Source organism: Carassius auratus, chromosome 9 (genome assembly GCF_003368295.1).
Source record: "Carassius auratus strain Wakin chromosome 9, ASM336829v1, whole genome shotgun sequence".
Lineage (NCBI taxonomy): Eukaryota > Metazoa > Chordata > Actinopteri > Cypriniformes > Cyprinidae > Carassius > Carassius auratus.
In genome coordinates, this window is record NC_039251.1 from 26,853,919 (window position 1) to 26,873,092 (window position 19,174).

The following is a 19,174-nucleotide window of genomic DNA, read 5'->3' on the forward strand; positions in this document are numbered from 1 at the left end:
ATCCAGTGCTATTTTACATTTAATTATTTGGTTTCTGTACCTTGACACCTACAAACTTGAAAAAAACTTAAACATTGGTGTGAAACAGGCGTAAGGTTGTTTTCACCTTGTGCAATGTGGAATAAGTTTACAGCTTTTTCAAGCACTTTGTGATGCATTTTGGAAACAGGAGATGAGCCCCTTTTCTAATGCACCATCTAGCTTGATAAACCCCTTCTCAAAGACTTACTGTTTGTCAATTTTATTTGGGTAACACACATATTCTGAATGCATTCGGCAGAATTTGAATGAGCCATTTTAATCTAGATTAATCTAGATTAATTTCAAGATTACAGTGAGATTAATCTAGATTTTAAAAAAATAATCTATGCCCACCACTAATTTTTATATTACAAGCACTTCCTTTGTTTGTTTGCCTCTTTAAGAAGAATCGCTTTAAGTATCCCCCATGTGTAAGTCGCTTTGGATAAAAGTGTCTGCAAAATGAATAAATGTAATGTATATTACATTTAGTCATTTTGCAGACGTATAAAATAAATGTATAATAATACAAGATTTAGACATTGTTCAAATATATTTATGTGTATGGCTGTGTATATATGTATATACAGTGTATGTTAGGGTACACACTCACTACGGAGAAAGAGTCCACATGGGAATCTCTTTCACTGTTTTGTAATCACTTCTTCATTCTTAGTCTTGTCATGTTTGCAGGTGAATGTGATCTTGGAAGCTTTCGGTCATGCTGAGACTCAGATGAACTCCTCAGCAAGCCGCTTCATCAACCTGATCTCCCTGCAGTACTGTGAGAAGAGAAAGACTCTACTCCGAGGTAGTTACACTTTGATTATTCATAGTGTTGCTTTAAAGAGCAGGTCATATGATATTTTAAAAGTGTCCTAATATTGTGTTGGAGTCCCCTACAACAGGTTTAAATGTATCTCAGTTTAGAAAACAATGTCATTTTCTCAAAATATACATTTAATATTGGAGTCATTTGCCAATGATTCCAAAATTATTCGTTCCTAGCAAATTTGGAGCAAACCCCTCCCTTCCATAAGCCTACTCTGCTCTGATTGGTCAGCTGGCCAAGCCTGCTGTGATTAGCACAGAGAGCCAAGATTAGATAAGCAGTCATTGATAAAATGACATGCACAAAACAAAAGGTTTGAACTGTATTTCTGTGGTATCCTTGAGCACACTGTTATCTCAATATGATGTAAACACACTAATAGCAGAAGTGTTTGTGTTCAGGTCAGACTGTTCGTATTTCATGAGCAGGCGGACATTATGCAAATGTATTACCCAGTGACTTATACCGGTAACAGACAAAAGATTCGAAAATATGACTCGTTAAGGCGATCAAAGTCCTTTCAGAACCAACACTCGCTTTTGAGAGACAATATCTTTATTTATCATGCACTTTTTTGATAAACAACTTTGCAGAGTGTTTCCATTTAAGGATAGCTACATTATAAACTGCAAAAGAGATATTTTTCAAAAACCCATATGACCTGCTCTTTAATATACTGCATGTGTAAAAATAGAGAATGTTTTAATGCATTCTTGTGATATGCTGTCGGGTCTCAGCAGAGAGGACTTCTGCTCTAGCATCCTTCACCTATAGAGGGAGACATTGCTCTACTTATCCCTCTACAATTCTTCTCCTACTGTGTTTGTGTTTTAGGTCGTCTGTACACTTACATGCTGGAGAAGTCGAGGGTCATCTGCACCCCACCGCATCAGCAGAACTTTAACATCTTCTACTTGATGGCCGAGGGGCTTTCAGCAGAGGAGAAGAGTAATCTATATCTAAACAATGTCCTGGCCCACAGGTAACACACGCAATGTTGATAGGCATGTTAAATCATTCTGTAGACCCCCTATTTCAAAGATCTCCCTTATAAAGTCATAGCCTGTATTCATAAAAAAAAACATATATGTACGTGTGTGTTACTTTATAACTTAAACATATTGTGAATAAGTATTTTATTTTATTTTATTTTTTTATTATATTATTTTATTTTATTTTATAGTAAGGATTTTGTGTGGTTCACAAACATCAGCAATAAGGGTTTATTTTATTTTATTTTATTTTATTTTATTCACCAACACTGCCAGTAAGTGATTCATATATATATATATATATATATATATAATAAAACATAATGGATTTACCAAGCTTAGAAAACCAAAGCAGGTTGTAATTAGTCTTTCATTTCTTTTTTTTTTTTTTTTTTTTTTATCATATATGATGTACACTGTAGTAAAGGGTACTATGAGACATGAACACTATGAGAAAGACCTGTTAATTGACTGGGGATTATTAAGTTCAGAATTTAATGCATTGAAGTTTCATTGTCAGATTGATGCGGTTTAAGCCTTTAACATCCATTTTCAAAATGGGGAAAAAAAAACATAATATTGGATGATGTCAGATGCCAGTTTTAAACTTGTTTTACCCTGAACTCTCTGTGACCCCAAGTGTACTCCGGAAATCTTGCATGGGGTAAATGGAAGGTTGTCATTAAAAATTTAACATTGACCTTTCTTTGACTTGAATTTGTGATTATGTCAGTGACATTTAGAACATCTTAAACTATACTTAGCACTCTTAAAGGCCCAGAACAAATACTCACATCCAGAATCCGTAGTCAACGTAAAGGCTAAATCGTATATATCTAATCTCAAATCGCACTAATCATGTCTCTTCTGTGTTTGTCTGTGTTTTGTTTCCAGGTGTATGAACACAGCGGCTCCTGGTGAAACTCCTGCAGTAGCTACAGCGTGTCCTCAGAGCAGAGAGAAACTCTCGGCCCTTAAACAGGCTCTGCGTGCCCTCGGCTTCAATAGACTGGTACACACATGTTAAATAACACAGGCATCCTCACACACACACGACGATACAACTACACACGCAAACTTAGGTTTTTATTTAGTTCTGTGCAAAAGAGTGTGTGAGAGAGAGAAATACAATAAAGTCTAAAACCACATTGAGAATCTAGGACTTAAAGTTGAGCTTAAACCTGGAAACAAAACTTAAGTAAACGAACAAACAAACAATCACACAAATAAATAAATGTGGAAATGTATATGCATTTCAGGTTTTACAAATTTCAAAATGGTCCAAAATGTTCAAAAATCATGTTTTTTATGTTGTATTTATTATTATTATTATTATTATTATTATTATCCTGTATTCTAATTAATATCAATCAAACAGCAGTTGAGTTTTTGGATTTACCATATTTTTTTCATAGTTTGACTTATATGAAGTTATTGGCTGGCTAGCCGGCTCAGCCAAAACCTAAATGGCTGCTGCAGCCGCCAAAATGTTCATAGCTGCAAATGGCTGAAACTGCCACTTCATGTCTACAGATGTCTATGTTATACTGATTAACTAGATCTCAATCTTTCCAAGCAATCCATGGCTTACACTATATTTCTACAAAATGCAATAGAATGTAATAAAGAAAACACCAGATTTTACTTTCACAACGTATGCACATATTTATTTTGTAGTCTGTATGCTACTAAACATTTTCAAATAGCCTACAATGTGTTGTGTTTAGGCTAAATGTATGTAGGCTAAGTTGTATACAATAACTTGCCATTATCATGGATGAAGCTTATCATATTACACCTTAAAGGAGCAAGTGATGATAGTTTGCCATTGAGCAGTAGGCAAGTGGAACTAAACATGCATTCCACCGGCACACTACCATTATGCATATATTTATGACATGTACAGTAATTTGCTGTTCAACTTTATAGTTAAGGCGAGACACTACGGGTAACATTTTTAACTAGCAGATATCACCATGAAACTTTCCCAGTTGATTTACTTACATTAAGATGAGAAAAAAATTACAGTGGGATTTATGGATATCTACTTTTGTTATACTGTAAATCAGAATATTATATGACAATAGCCTTGATTTTCGCCATGTTTTTTGGAATAACATGTTATATATATCAGGCTATGAGTAATATATTTACAGATTCCTCTGTAAATGTCTTCATAATATAACTAGGTACTACTGAAGTGGAGATTTCGGACTTGGAGTATGAGAGAAATTACATCTTGAGAAAACGGGCTTTAAAGATTTATCATCCGCCAATGAGATTGCACATTCAGTCTTTTTACTTTCACGATTGGTTGCTGATAAAAAGGAAATGACCATATTTGGATCAAACAGGATTGTACAGAAGAGAGAGAGCTTCCTAACGGTGCATGTGATGAGAGGGTGACAGCAGAGATCGCAGAGAAGTATGTTGATTAAGAACGCAAACTTTTGTTGAATTTATGAGAAATCTACAGACACAAACAGACGAAGTGTAGTAAAATAATGACCTAAATGTGTATTTTGGACTTTTTTCACCACAAGTCTGAAAGAAGACATGTTATTGAAGACAAATATCCAAAAATCTCAAAATTGACCAGAAAAAAAACAATGTTTTTTACTGCCGTGTCTCGCCTTAATATAAACACACACTGTTATCGGTATTATTTTGGACAAAGTTTTGCACATTTCACTTCAATGTACAAGTTTTTTTTTAAAAAGTAAGTGGGAATTAGGAAAGTATGTGAGAAGTGAGATCAAAATTACCTTGCTTGCTTCTTTCCGCCATTTCACCTCAGTGCGAGAAAAAAATGCATCGATTCTTCTGCGAGCAACTTTAATTGGTCGTCAATTCACTGTGAGTCTGTGTATCGTAGCAACGAGCACAGGCTGTGCTGTTATGAAACCAGTGGGGAAATAGATCTCCTGTATTGTTTATATATTTTGTGTGTTAATGTCTCTATGTGAAGAATTATTATTATTATTGATGCAAATAATTCTAGCCGGCTCAGCCAAACTTTATCAGATGGCGGCTCAATTTAGCTTAGGAAATTATTGGCTGGCGGCGGCTGAAATTCTAAATGGCGGCGGCTTCGGGGTCTAGTCAGGTGCGACTTATTTATCAAAATTAATTTGACATGAACCAAGAGAAATCATTACCATCTACAGCCGCGAGAGGGTGCTTTATGATGCTCAGTGCTTCTGTAGTCTACAGTGAAGACATAGAGCGCCCTCTCACGGCTGTAGACGGTAATGTTTTCTCTTGGTTCTTGGTTCTAAATAAATGCGACTTATAGTCCAGTGCGACTTATATATGTTTTTTTCCTCATCATGACGTATTTTTGGACTGATGCGACTTATACTCAGGTGCGACTTATAGTCCCAAAAATACGGTAATAATAATATTTTTTAAAACTAACTAACACAATAAAAATATAACATACTAAACAAACAAAAAACACGATTTATGAAAATTTATAAAAACGGAGTTATCGTTTTTTAGCAAATAAACTATTCATATATAATTCAAGTTATGTTTATTTTATTTTAGAAAATGCAAATACTTTAATAAAGCTTTAGTTTTAGATTCAGTTAACTATAACATCCCTGATTCAGGCATTAATTTATAACCTCAGTAGAATCTGAGCGGTCTTGTTTAGAGAAAGCTAAGACGTTCTGGTTTTAAGTGACTCACATGTACAGAGAGCCGGTATGCCTGTGGCTTTGGCAGACGCTTCAGATGTGTTGTTCTGATTTATGTATGTTTACACATTCTAACTCATTACAGTATGTCTAGAGACTATAAAACACACTACTCAAACCTGAGGCCACACTAACCTGTCAACCTGTGTGTGTTATGCTGTTATGGTTAGGTAAAGACTTGAAGAGTATGTATCATATATATGGTCGCACAAACCCATGCACACCCTTATGGTAATACATGGACATTTTGTTACAGTAAAGCGTGTAATATCAGAGTTAACACTGTGTTCTAAGTCATGCGTTTGTTTGTTTGGTTCAAACACACACATTTGCACTCGCTCACACACCTGACCTCCAGCCAGACACTGTGTTCTAATCCTACCAGGAACCTGTAAATCTGCTTCATTAAAGGAGGATTGTTCTCTCATCCCATCAGTGCAGCATGACCCTCAGTGACCCTCACACACATCAACACACCACAGTCTCTCAGACTGCCTCGTGTATCTGTCTCTGCCTTTTACTTTTACTTTGACTGGATTGGATTCTTTTAGCCTTTTACTTTAAATTATTTCATGTTGTCTGTGTTAGTTCTGTCAAACAATTAATCTTGATTAATTGCATCCAAAATAAAAGTTTTTATGTAATATGTGTGTGTGTATTATACACACAAAAAATACATATTTTTAAATATTTACATGCATTTATATGTATATATTTATATAATTTCTATTATATATACATATATGTAGTATTTTAGAATTTAATTGTCTTAAATACATGCTTGTGTGTGTATTTATAAACGCATAATACATATACACAGTACATAAGTATTATGTGAACAAAAACATTTACTTTGGAGGTGATTAATCGCGATTAATCGTTTGACAGCACTAATATACACACACACTCCTATATATATATATATATATATATTAATTTTAATAAAGCTGAAAAAAGGGAAATAATAATGCATATATTAATTCAAATTTATAAAAATGACAAAAACATTTAGTTACTGCAAATTAAACACCAAATTAATTACTGTAATTAATGTAATTAAATTGCATTTATTTTGTATTTAATTTATTAAATTAAAATATAGAATAAAAGCAAATTCAGCATATTAATAAATACTAATCCTTTTGTTTTGTTAATTGAAATTGAGTTGAAAAAAAAAGAAGTATTAAATAAAACTATTATAAAAAAAAATAAAAATAAAAAATCGTTAGCAAGTAACCAAAATAAAATAAGTACGATTTTACAATTTAACAATTTAACAATTTAAACTGTAAAATAAAAACACAAATTACTACAGCTTGGACTAAAACTAAAATGAAAACTGAAATTCTAAATGAATAAGATATTTCAAAATTTGAAATACTGTTATAGTATATAAATAAAGACTAAACAGACGAATAGTGATCAAAGTTATTCAAAATGGTTGGATAATATTGGATACTTCTTGCTGCGCATTCTAGTGATGAGGTGAATTGAGCAAAACATAACTAATTAGAAATATTTTTTTGTGTACACCCATGTTATAATTTATTATTATAAAAAAAATAAAAAAATTGTTGATTTTGTTTTGTTCCTTTTATTTTTGTTTCAGTCACTTATAGTTGCTGTAAGCAATGTTAGATGTTCTGGAACTTTTACCAAACTTATGCATCCTTTTTCTACAACCCACATTCTACAACTAATTGATATACATAGAAATACAGAATAGAACAGGAGAGTAATATATAGAGAGTAATATAGAAGATCAGCAACATGTCATCTCAGTGTTGTCAAAATTAGTTCAAATGTAGCAAAATAGCACTCCAAACAACATTGAAATTGAATTTGATTCTGTAACTGTGGACCCAGCCCTCAAATGTATCTGTATGACTCTCAGCACTTTTTTTCTCTCGCAGGAGGTGGAGAATTTGTTTGTGCTCCTCTCTGCGCTGCTGCACTTGGGAGATGTGCGCTTCACGGCCCTGGCAGACGCTGACACTGCGTTTGTGTCCGACTTGCAGCTGCTGGATAGAGGTCAGTCATGCAGCTGCGCCACGAGGCCAGCAGAGGCCGATCTGCTCCACCGGGAGGCCTGAAAGATAGACGGGGAAAGTGGGCGGGTGACTACGCAGCAAGAACTGTGTCACACACCATCCTGGGTTGTTTACATCAGTTCTACCGTGGCCTAATAGCAGAATCACTCAGCACGCAATGGAAAATGCTCTCTGCCACTCTAATAAACACACATACACACTCTGCCATGCCATTTTGTACTAATTGCTCTTTTTAGCCACACACATGCTCAGGGTCACCTGTTTCCTTAAGCCCTGCAGAGCAGCAGGGCGGAACAGAACGGCCACTCACTGCCCTCCATGTTACATAATGACACGCATAACACTGAGCCTGGGTAAACAAGTGACGTCAGCATGCGCAAATACACAAACCAATACATTCACATCCGTGTGAGGTTCCCGTCGTTGTGGATACGCGAGATCACATATAAACAAGCCCTATAATACACTAATGGGTACACTCCACCCAAACACACTCGTACACAGAAATGACAGTACACTAGGTACCAAATGCAAACAGTTATAAAAATGCATGATTGGAAGTAAACGGGAGGCCTGGAGTTGAAATGCTGGACTGTGGATGCGTTACAACATGTTATGTTGACTCTGACATCTGATTGGATGAGCCACGTTCAAAGCCGTTGATCAGTGTGCTATTTGTGATTGTAATTATTTATAAGAAACAATATACAGCACCAATAAAATGTTTGGGGTCCTTTTTTTTTTTTTTTTTGGAGAGAGAGAGAGGTTTTTGAATGAAGTCTTGTATAATTGTATAATATTACAAATTAAAATAACTGTTTGAGTATATTGTAAAATATAATTTCTTTTCTGTCTTGTACAGCTGATTTTTCATGAGCCATTACTCTGTTCAAGAGAGAAATATTGTATTATTATATATACACAATATTTTTGTGTAAACAGTGATTGTTTTACAAAATTACTGATTTATTTTTATTTTTTTTCAGTGGTAGTGTAATAATCGTAAATAAAAAATACACAGTAAAATATAATTTATTGTTATATCATTTAATTAAAATAAAAGGGAATAAATTGCTATAATGTGAAGGTAATGCCTGCCATAAATTAAAACCAGAAGATAAAGTTAAATAATATCTGATGGATTCAGTGCATAATTCAGATTTAAAAAGGCATTTATTTATTTATTTTAATTTTTTTTCAATGGCAGACCAGAACAGGGTGCTTTTGAGCTGATTTTTATTTAAATACGTGCATATTTTATTTTATTTTATTTTATATGACTTCAAATGTGGCCAATCCAGTCAGAATTTAGATTTGTAACTGGTTGTAATCATAAAAATGTGTCTGAATTATTATTATTATTGTTATTTGTTTCTCCTGTAGTGGCTGGGATGTTGCAGGTGAGCTCTGAGGATCTCGGCTCCGCCCTCACCTCTGATGTGCAGTGTTTCAAAGGTACAACCTTCTGTTTGCACGTACGCCACGTATCAGCATCAATCAACACACTGACTAAACGCTGTCAATTAAAGTCATCTTGTGTAGCATAGCACCGTACATGGAGTAAATCTCACTGCCAGGAGGCCTGCTGACACCGATCACTGAGATGTACTGGCCTTTGTCCAGTCACAAAATCATCAATGAAAGCGGCCTCGAGCGTTCAGCCTTGGATCATGTTACTGGCGAGCCCAGTTTGGCTCAATTTGACTCAATTGGATAACTGCCTTCTCATTCAAAATACACAGACATAAACACGCACGTCTAGACTGTGTGCATGTTGTGCCATATATAACAAGTGTGGAGTGTGTATGAATCACATGATGTCTGGAGGTTAATCTAATTCAGCCGTCGAGGACACACCGATCTATTGCTGAAAATTACAAGCACACTTGGCATTGTCTTGTGTCTCTCTGTGATTTCTCTCTCTCTCTCTCTCTCTCTCTCTCTCTCAGTCTCCTTCACTTTGTCATGCAGCCATGCCTCTCTTTTAAAGGGATCGTTCACCCAAAAATTTGAAACTTTGTCATCATTTACTCTCTTAAAATTTTTTAAATAAATAAATACTTATTTAATATAAAACCGGTCCATTTCCCAAGTCTTCTGAATCTCTATGTTAGCAAAAGATCAATAATTTAATGCTATTCAAAATAAGTCCTATCTATTTCCATTCCGAACTTTTTGGTGAATTGATTGGTCTGATTTATAAAAGCGGTGTATTATGATTGGTTCTTAAATATGCATGATCCGGTTTATGACTCAATGATCTGAAGGGAATGATAGCAGTGGATAAAACATAATTTTTGCTTTCGTCACGCTTTCTGAAACTTGAAAACTCGAACCCTTTCAGAATTTTACGCAAAAGAGCAAGCAGTATGTTCTTTCTTCAAGGGAACACAAAAGTCATTTCAGTTCAGTTATACAGCTTTGGGAAGACATGAAGGAGAATCAATGTTTAGTTTTAACTTTTGGATGAGCTAGTCGTGTGATGATTTGTTGTTTTGATTATTGTATTTCATAAACAAGTAAACAATTCAGAAAGAATTGTCATTCTTACAATGCCACACTTGTGTAGTTTTAAACTGATATGCGACAAACACAGGGCCCTGATCGACGGTCAGACTTTGGCAGTGTGTGCATCTGGATGTTGACGCACTGTGGCCAGCCATGAATGGCGTAGCAAAAGTGGTGATTCAGTGTCTGACATCATCAGGGTCCAGGCGCTGTGTGTCCTCCACATTAGCATGTGCTGTGTCCCTTCAGCCAGCACCATCAACAATGGGCCGCTTGTTTTTCAGCCTCCTAGTGCGGCGTATATCAATCAAAATGTGCCCCTGTTGATTTGAGCAGTCACTTTTTACTGAAAGGATCGACTAGCATTTAGCTGCTGATCCTGCTACGGTTCCTGGTTAATTCTGGTTCAGTGGCGGTTTATTGATGGGACAGCTTAACAGCCAGCATGCTCTTTATAATTGAGCTGGATGTCCTTGCTAGGTAAAGTAATAATTTACCTCAAAACCTTCTTCTAATGAAATCAATCTTGTATGACTTACACAGAGTTCTTTAGGTTTTATTCAAACATGCATGTATAACTAACAGTAATCCAGATCTTTGCTCACATGCTATTTTACTGACCAGTTATATTAGTGCTACCACTTAAGTTACATCAATCTGTCACACCACATTAAAAGCGTCAACGTGACATTTATTGTTTGAATTTTGACCTTTGCCCTCTGCTTTAGGTGATGTCATAACAAGGCGCCACACAGTTGAAATGTCCAACCATCACAGAGACCTCTTGGCCAAAGCTTTATACGGACGTCTCTTCAGCTTCCTGGTCAATAGCATTAACTTTTACCTCCAAGGCCATGAAGATAGCACGGGGTAAGATGCAGACGTGTGTGAGTGTGAACGTGAGCTTAGATTCATGCTTTTATGTGGACGTGTTTCCCTTTGTCTCAGTGTGAATGAGAGACCTGAATGAAGAAGATTGTTATTGGAAGAACCTAGTTCAAACATTGTTCCTTCATTATTCTGAAGTACATCAAATGTCAGTGATGGTTACCAGCTATTGATCTGTATGGATTTGTTGTCTCAGCTGCTCACAGAACGTATTAGTAGAAACAAGCGCCGAGAGACCTTCTGTGATGAACATCAGTCAAAACACTGTGGAAGTTTTTGGAATAGTTTACATATTGTATGTGAGACATCTGTTATAGAGCACCTGACGGTAAGTGACAGAGCCAGTAGTGTATGAGCAGGGAGACACACCTCCTCTGCTGTTATTGCATGATGAGAACGGTATCTCGCGGCTAAAACTGTAATTTCCACGGAACTCCAAGTATGTGTGCATTCACACATAAACAGTCACAGTGACTCATCTTTCCACACGATTTCACATGCCTCGCTATCCTCCAAAAAAAACATTGTGAGCCTATATTCACTTTTACATACATACGGATGTGCCCTTTGACAAAACGATTAGAAACTCACAGATTCACTAATGACTGAATGCAGGACCCTATATATATGGGTATAAAATATATAATGTGTGTGTTAACCTGGACCGCAAAACCAGTCTTAAGTCGCTGATTTATATTTGTAGCAATAGTCAAAAATACATTGTATGGGTAAAAATGATAAAAAAAAAATTCAGGCTGTTTAAGTAAAGATCATGTTCCATGTAGATGTTTAGTATATTTCCTAGCATAAATATATATAAACTTAATTTTTGATTTGTTATATCCAGTGCTAGGGACCTAATTTGGACAACTTTATATTATACTTCATTTGAAAGAACTTACAACTCTTTTTAGCATGATTATGAATAATTGAATCAATCATATGTTACAGTAAACTCATTTATAATGCCTATACTATAATCATTCCGCAAATCCAGCTTTGCCATCAACTTGTTAAATTTAAAAAAAGAAATATGAAATAGATTTATTTTGAATTGTTCCACAGTATAACCGTTTTTACCTCATTAAAAAAAAAATGTTGAGGTTTGAGAAATTTACAGAAATTTCCAAGAAACTCTAATTATGTTTGTATTCACACATTAACAGTCCCAGTGACTCATCATTCAACATGATTTCACATGCCTTCAAAAAAAATACATAAGAATGAGCCATTTGACAAACAATTAGAAACTCACAGCTCCTTGTGAATGTAAATTTTCACAACATTGCTGTTTTTACTGCAATATTGATATGTAATCTGACTAACTCCAAACGTTTGAATGGCTGTGTGCATATACTTGATACATTCGTAATGCACGTATCATTATTTTTTGGCAATTCATAAAAACTTATAACTCTCATCAGGTCTTAAAAGAGTAGTTCACCTTCAGTTGCTGGTCCCCTTTCGTGTTTTTCTCTCATACTGTGGAAGTCAGTGGGGACCTGGAACTGAAGGTGAATTAACTAACCTTTAATTTTGAGCACTGACTATATGGATTCAACTGAAGTAATAAGAAGACATCCACACAATCAAAACCATTGTCATCTGTTTACAAAAGGTTTACTGTTGTGAAGAAATGAAGGTCTGATGTGTGATCAATAACTGGCTAAAGCAGGCTTGACCTGTGTCCTGGTCAGCAGTTCAATGCAATAGGCTAATGTTTATTGATGTGTAAATGAGAATGTTTATTACAGGGCTTTTAGGGCATGATCACACCAGCACACACTATTATAAAACACAGTCGCTTATTGTGACTTAAAACTCAGCTTTGGCATATATTGTGTAGTTGTTGCTTACAAATAATGTGTATTTTTCACTATGAATCTTTTAAGTTGAAATAATTAAAAAGTTAAAAAATATATAGAGATATTTTGACAGCTGATTGGACCATGTTAGAGAATGTTCTGACATGTCAGACAGCTCCAGTGACGTTGGGTGTTACTGTTGTAGACACGGTGTAACAGTGAATTATGGCAGAATTGTCTTGACATAACCTTTTGTTTCTTAGAAATACCTGCATGTATTTTTTTTTCTTGTCAGTGACCTTTAAATATTGTTGTTGTTGTTGTTTTTTCTCTGCATTTTACACTAGAAAAACTTGCACTTAAGCTATGGTTCAGCACATATTGTCGGCTTCAGATCACTAACCAAGTTTATACTATAGTACTCCTAACCCTCTACAATCCTGAAATATGTTCCTGTCTGTTTTGACAGCGATCCTGCCCTTGAGATAAGCATCCTGGACATCTTTGGCTTCGAGGAATTCCAGCGCAATGGTTATGAACAGGTAAGGGGAGACAGCACAGATATAAAGAGCACAATGATAATTACACTTTTAACATCTTTGTGACCTTTTGAAAGGGTCTTTCCTATCATTGTAACATCACACTGAGGCTAACATTTATAGCCGCCTTTCTAAGTGCAGACTGTTCAGCTTTTCATCTGGCTCTGAAGAACACAAACTGCTCTTCGCCTCTCATTGTGGATTGTGGGCCTCCTAAACCTAGTCTGCTCTGCACTATGTTTGATGTGGATATGCCACAGAGCCACAGACTTGTGGGAATCAAGGCATTGTGCTCATGATCCTGTTTCCCGTACAGGGGAAAGCACTGACCTATTCCACAGTATGTTCCTGCCTGGGGCCATGACTTTTTTAGACTTAACGACACATGGGATGTTCTTACGATGGGTTTTTCCACCACAAAGGCACTTCATTCTAAGCAGGACAGGTGTATTTCTGACTCGTGCTGACTTTAAAGCTCTGTTCCAAAACTAAGTGAGCTGGCTGTGTAAACTGTGTTTTTTTGTTGTTTTTTTAAGGCATCATAAATGTGCTTCCGATGTGTAGGCTGTTCTAAAACTTAGTCAAGAATACATTGCATCAAAGTAAAAAAAAACTAAAAGCAGCAGACAATAGAGTGGTAATTTTGCATGTCAATTCCAGATGTTAACATCCCTATGGTTTCCTTAGCAATTACCCAATAGGATTTTTCCACTGGCTTTTGGATAACTGCAGAAAAGAAGCTTGTGACAAACATGCTGATTTCTATAAAGCCCCTTCTTTTGGAAAGCTCACTGTGCTCTGATTGGCCAGCTGACCCAGTACGTTGTGATTGGCCGAACATCTCAACTGTGTGTCGGAAATGTAACACTCCTTCACGTAAACATAATGCAGTTATAACGCAGTTCAAAAGTTGGTTTCACCATATCAGTTCGATCCCGACTAACATTCTGAAACTATAGATGACCAAGCCAGTCGATCCAAACCGACTTGAGCAGAATGCATCAGAGTGGTAAGCTGCATTACCATTTTTTTTTACTTTTTTTTTTTTTTTACTCTGTTTTATTGGTTAAATTATTTATTCTACAAAAAAAATACATCTAATTAATTGAAATCCTGAAACTTCCAATATTAAACAGCAGTGTATTTTTTTATGTAAATTATTTTAAGGCCCTATGGGATATTTTTATTTTTATTTTTGTATTTTTTTTTTAAACTTTTATTATATTTAGATTTAATTTTAATCAAATTCTGTTTTCCATTATTTTACTTTATTCCATTGTAAAGGTTCTACAAAATATTATTATTATTATTTTATATATTGTGTTTACATCTTTATAAATAAATTCTGATACATTTTGTCTTCTTTAAAATGTTGCTTTAAATAATGTTTTAATAATAATTTTATCATTAGTAGTAGTACTTTCATTACAATAAATAATATATCTGTAATGGTTTCTTCAAGTTAAACTGAACTTTTATTTTGATGGGTTGCTGTGAAGACCTTTAAGTTTCTGTTTGTAAATTATATGATGATAGTTTTACTCAAAACAATAGAACAATGCTCACAAGTGAGTCTAAGAGCAGCTCTGGAGATTATGTTCATGTACTCATATATTGAGGTGGCAGAGACTGAAATCACTGCTTCAGTATGTGTGTAGTAAACGAAACCATGCATCTGCACCATTCATTCACACAGAGACACGCAGATCTTGCAGGATTTATATCTAAATGGTATTTCTGCTGCTTAATATTCACATTCTATATCATGTTTTGATTTAAGTGGATGGACTTACTTTTCATTTATTCATTCAAAATTTGGCCAATTACGTGACTTCCAGTTTTGTACAAAAAAAATCAGTTTTTATGTCTGGATTCCACATTTCCGTCCACATATTCCACATTGTGGAAATCATGCATACCCACAAACTCTGATTCAGAAGTGCCAAATTATCCTAAGCAAAGTTGGCATGATGACATTTAACATCCCATGACATTGGTGGGATATTACTGATGTTGTAGAAATCTGAAAATACCTTATGTTAACCGAAGACCTTATTTCGGTAATTAACCAATTCAATATAACCGTTGACTTAAGGAGGATTCTACAATTAGATCTGATTCACAGGTTTTAGGATGGATTACTGCAGCACTGTATGTATACTGTCTTTAGATAATAAAAATACTTAATTCCATATCTCTCTAAGTAATAGTTTAAAACTGATTGTTAAAGCAGCTTTTAGTACTAATGTATGAGGTTTCATTTCAATTGGGATACCTCCTTAGAAGACAGTCCAAATTGCAGCTTTCTAGGTTTTTGTACAAAGCTTGTATGTTTGACTCCAGATTAGAACTGAAGATCTTTGTCTGGACCGCACTAATGTTGGCATTATTCTTTTATTAAACGTCAGCTACTAGCTGCGAAGCAAATCATTTCGTTATTGCCAAATATTTAATTTGTTGAAAAAATCTGTCTATTTAGAGTGCTGAGATGTTAAGATGTTACAGAGTACTTATTTTATTTCTTTATTCCAACTTCCAAGAGGCCTAGTCTACGTTAGTTATGAATAAATTGTTAAAACATGTATAAATGACTCATTCTTGACACAAGGAAAAAGAGCTGTGTCTGTGCGCACATTTGAATAATGTCGGGCTGTAACCATGTTCGGGCATTTATAAAGCTGTCAATCAAAATGTACCTGTCGGGCTCGGGTCCTGTCGGGCCTAACTTTTAAGGCCCGATTACAGCTCTACTCCAGATACACCCCAGAAAGGTTGGCTGAGGCTACACTGGGTGACAATTCAACCTTAATGTGTTGTGAAAGCATTAGTGCATTCTTCAGAGTAGCCTAGGATTCTCTGTGCAGAGTCAGGTTTGACCCATGAACCATTAGGCACCCACCAATGTCATTGTTGTCATAGATTCTATAGGGAGGATGCATGAGGTTAATTGGGTCCTCTGTGGAGTAATGGTTAGTAAATGAGCTGGTCATCTACTTCTAACTGCTAAACCAGGTGGGGATCTGCAATGGAACTCCTGCTGAAATATTTTTATTTTTTTTTGCCAGCCTGAGTTGATTTGCTGGTACTGTACGATTTTGCTTGATCAGCTGGTCATGACTAGCAAACCAGCGTAGGCCATAACAACTCCATGTGACCAAAAGCCCACAATCTTATTGGTTCATCAGATTTACGCACAGTGGTGAACAGGGGCATTAACCGCACGTCTTTCACATCAAATTTTCAGACTGAACATTCGTCTTGGTGTGAACATATCTTTAAACCAGTGTTCATGTTAATAGCCGATAAAAGCCAAGCTGAACATGGCAGACATTTTGTACAAGAATATTTTTAAAGGTCTGTCCCCATCAGACAAGATGAGGGCCTTTATTTGTGTGTGGACCTCTTCTTTCTGTGACAGATAAGGTAGGCGGGTGGAAGTGTGTGTCTGTGTCTGTATGTGTGCAATTCCTGGATGTCTTTCTTAACAGTGTTGGATAAGGTGTAAATCAGGATTGGTGCTAGAAGAGATAAGTGCATACCCACAGTCCCCTGGGAGATCTCCTTGTGATGGTTTATGTGACGGATTGGGAAATGCTTACAAGATACAGACACACCTTTAATCCACAAGTGAAAGAAGATTTATGGTCCTTGACCTTTCAAGGTCACAAGAATGAGAAACAATAAAATGAAAAAAAAAATTGGGGCGAGTGACTAATTACGAAGCTTGAATGAGGTATTTAATGCCCACTTGGGGTGTACCGATAATATTATAAGTATTAAGTATGTGATTAAAACCTGTAAATCTACAAATAATCTTCAGTAGTTTCTTTAGGGTTTCAATGTCAGTCCTGAAACACTGGGTCAGAAGACCCTGGAGCCGGGGCAAGTGTTGCAAGCTTTTGTTTACCGTAGCAAATTTCATTGCAGCTGCTTTATTTGATGCCAACATGGTGGAGGCAGCACTCATAAGATTTTTATCTTGCAAATTTAAAATCCAGTGCGATATCTTTAGTTTTTTTGTTTTTACATGTTAAAATAGTAACTATCTTTTCTGCTTTTTGGCTATTTTCTATATAACATCACGTTTCAAAATAGACCCTCACCATTCCTGAGTGCTGCGTCTCATGATTTTAGACACAGAAAAGCATTATGTTTGAACAACCACTTAGACACCCCAATATGCAGAAAATGAAGTTTTTTTGTTTTTATTTTTGTATGCTTTTATATAGTTAATTTTTCGAACTCTCCACCTCCCTACACTTATGTGATTTATAAAGACAATGTTGTATCATCTAAGTATTTAAGTGTTGTCTTGTATTGTTGGCTCCAAAAAGTAACACATTTGAGATCTTTTCCCCATGGATGAACTTTTTTTCCCTCAGTGCTCTGGAATTCCCCCTCTTTTTTCTCCAAGCTCTTCATCTCAGCTCTGATCTTTTTCTCTCATGATGTGTGCTGAATTGTGTCAGCGCTTGGGCAATCTTCCTTATGACTTCCTGAAGTGCTGTGAAACCTCATGCTGAGAAATTGATGAGGTGCACCCGGCTTTTCTAATATGCTTGTTTTCTTTCCTCTCCATTGCGACCACTGTTGCCGTCTGTACTTCATCCAGTGTGTGTTCCCACATTAAACTTGGAAACCCTTATATTGATACAAACGAGCTGTATACTTCCCTCCGATGGTCTTAGCTTTTGATCGGCAGTATCAAAACAACTTCATCATATACTGTATGACCTAAGAGCTTCTGAGAAACGAACAACTAGTTGGTGTGTAACTTAATTATTTTGTTTGGTAAAAAGCCATCTACTCTACCCCTACATCTACTGTAGGGGTGTTGTTGGCGTAGTGGATAAGACACATGCCATTGGTGTGAGCGACCCGGGTTCGAATCCACTGTGAGACAACAATGTGTCGGTGAGCAAGACACTTAACCCCAAGTTGGTCCGGAGCATGTGACCTCTGACATATAAAAGCGTCAGATAAATGTAAATGTCAGTTTTATGTGGGGAAGTCGTGGCCTGACGGTTAGCGACTTGGACTCGCAATCAAAAGGTTGTGAGTTTGAGTCTCGGGCTGGCAGGAATTGTGGGTGGGGGGAGTGCATGTACAGTTCTCTCTCCACCTTCAATACCACGACTTAGGTGCCCTTGAGCAAGGCATCGAACCCCCAACTGCTCCCCGGGCGCCGCAGCATAAATGGCTGCCCACTGCTCCGGGTGTGTGTTCACTGCTCTGTGTGTGTGCACTTCGGATGGGTTAAATGCAGAGCACAAATTCTGAGTATGGGTCACCATACTTGGCTGAATGTCACGTCACTTACTCTTTCTAGTCCATCAGTAATTGTACATGTTGTCCACATGGAAAGGCTTCTGTGGTCACCCAAAAAAAAAAAAAAAAAAAAAAGAATCTGCTTACCCCAGGGCATTCAAGATTTAGGTGACTTTGTTTCTTCAGTAGAACACAAACAGATATTTTTAACTTAAACCGTTGCAGTCTGTCAGTCATGTAAGTGGATGGGAATCATGGCTTTAAGTGCATTACCGCCACCTATCTCTCAAATGGACCACTGACCCTCCTAATTGAGATTGTAGATAGCGTGTCAGTGGTCCATTTGAGAGATGGGGTCCATCCCAATGGTCCATCCTCTCATGCAGGCTGAAGAAGAACTTGCTCAGTACAGTTCAGACATTGTGGTGAAAACCAGAGGTAGAAAACAATTAAAAACATCAGGGTTCCCTCTTTTTAACTTTCAGCTTGGCTGGATTAAGGTGATAAATGATTTAAATGAGTCCAGGAACTGCACTGTTACACTGAATTCCTGGAATAAACCTGCTCAC

The 19,174-nt window shown here is 36.3% G+C and overlaps 1 protein-coding gene across 4 annotated transcripts in view; it reads left to right on the forward strand.

Moving 5' to 3' along the window:
- Nucleotides 1-19,174, forward strand: part of LOC113108919 (unconventional myosin-XVI-like) — a 222,370-nt gene that overhangs the window by 129,765 nt on the left and 73,431 nt on the right. For all 4 annotated transcript variants that reach the window (XM_026272343.1, XM_026272342.1, XM_026272344.1 and 1 more), the window contains exons 15-21: nucleotides 715-832; nucleotides 1,688-1,835; nucleotides 2,740-2,857; nucleotides 7,460-7,577; nucleotides 8,981-9,052; nucleotides 10,834-10,975; nucleotides 13,268-13,340. In XM_026272343.1, coding sequence (XP_026128128.1) covers nucleotides 715-832; nucleotides 1,688-1,835; nucleotides 2,740-2,857; nucleotides 7,460-7,577; nucleotides 8,981-9,052; nucleotides 10,834-10,975; nucleotides 13,268-13,340 — 789 coding nt within the window. The remainder of the gene's footprint in view (nucleotides 1-714; nucleotides 833-1,687; nucleotides 1,836-2,739; nucleotides 2,858-7,459; nucleotides 7,578-8,980; nucleotides 9,053-10,833; nucleotides 10,976-13,267; nucleotides 13,341-19,174) is intronic.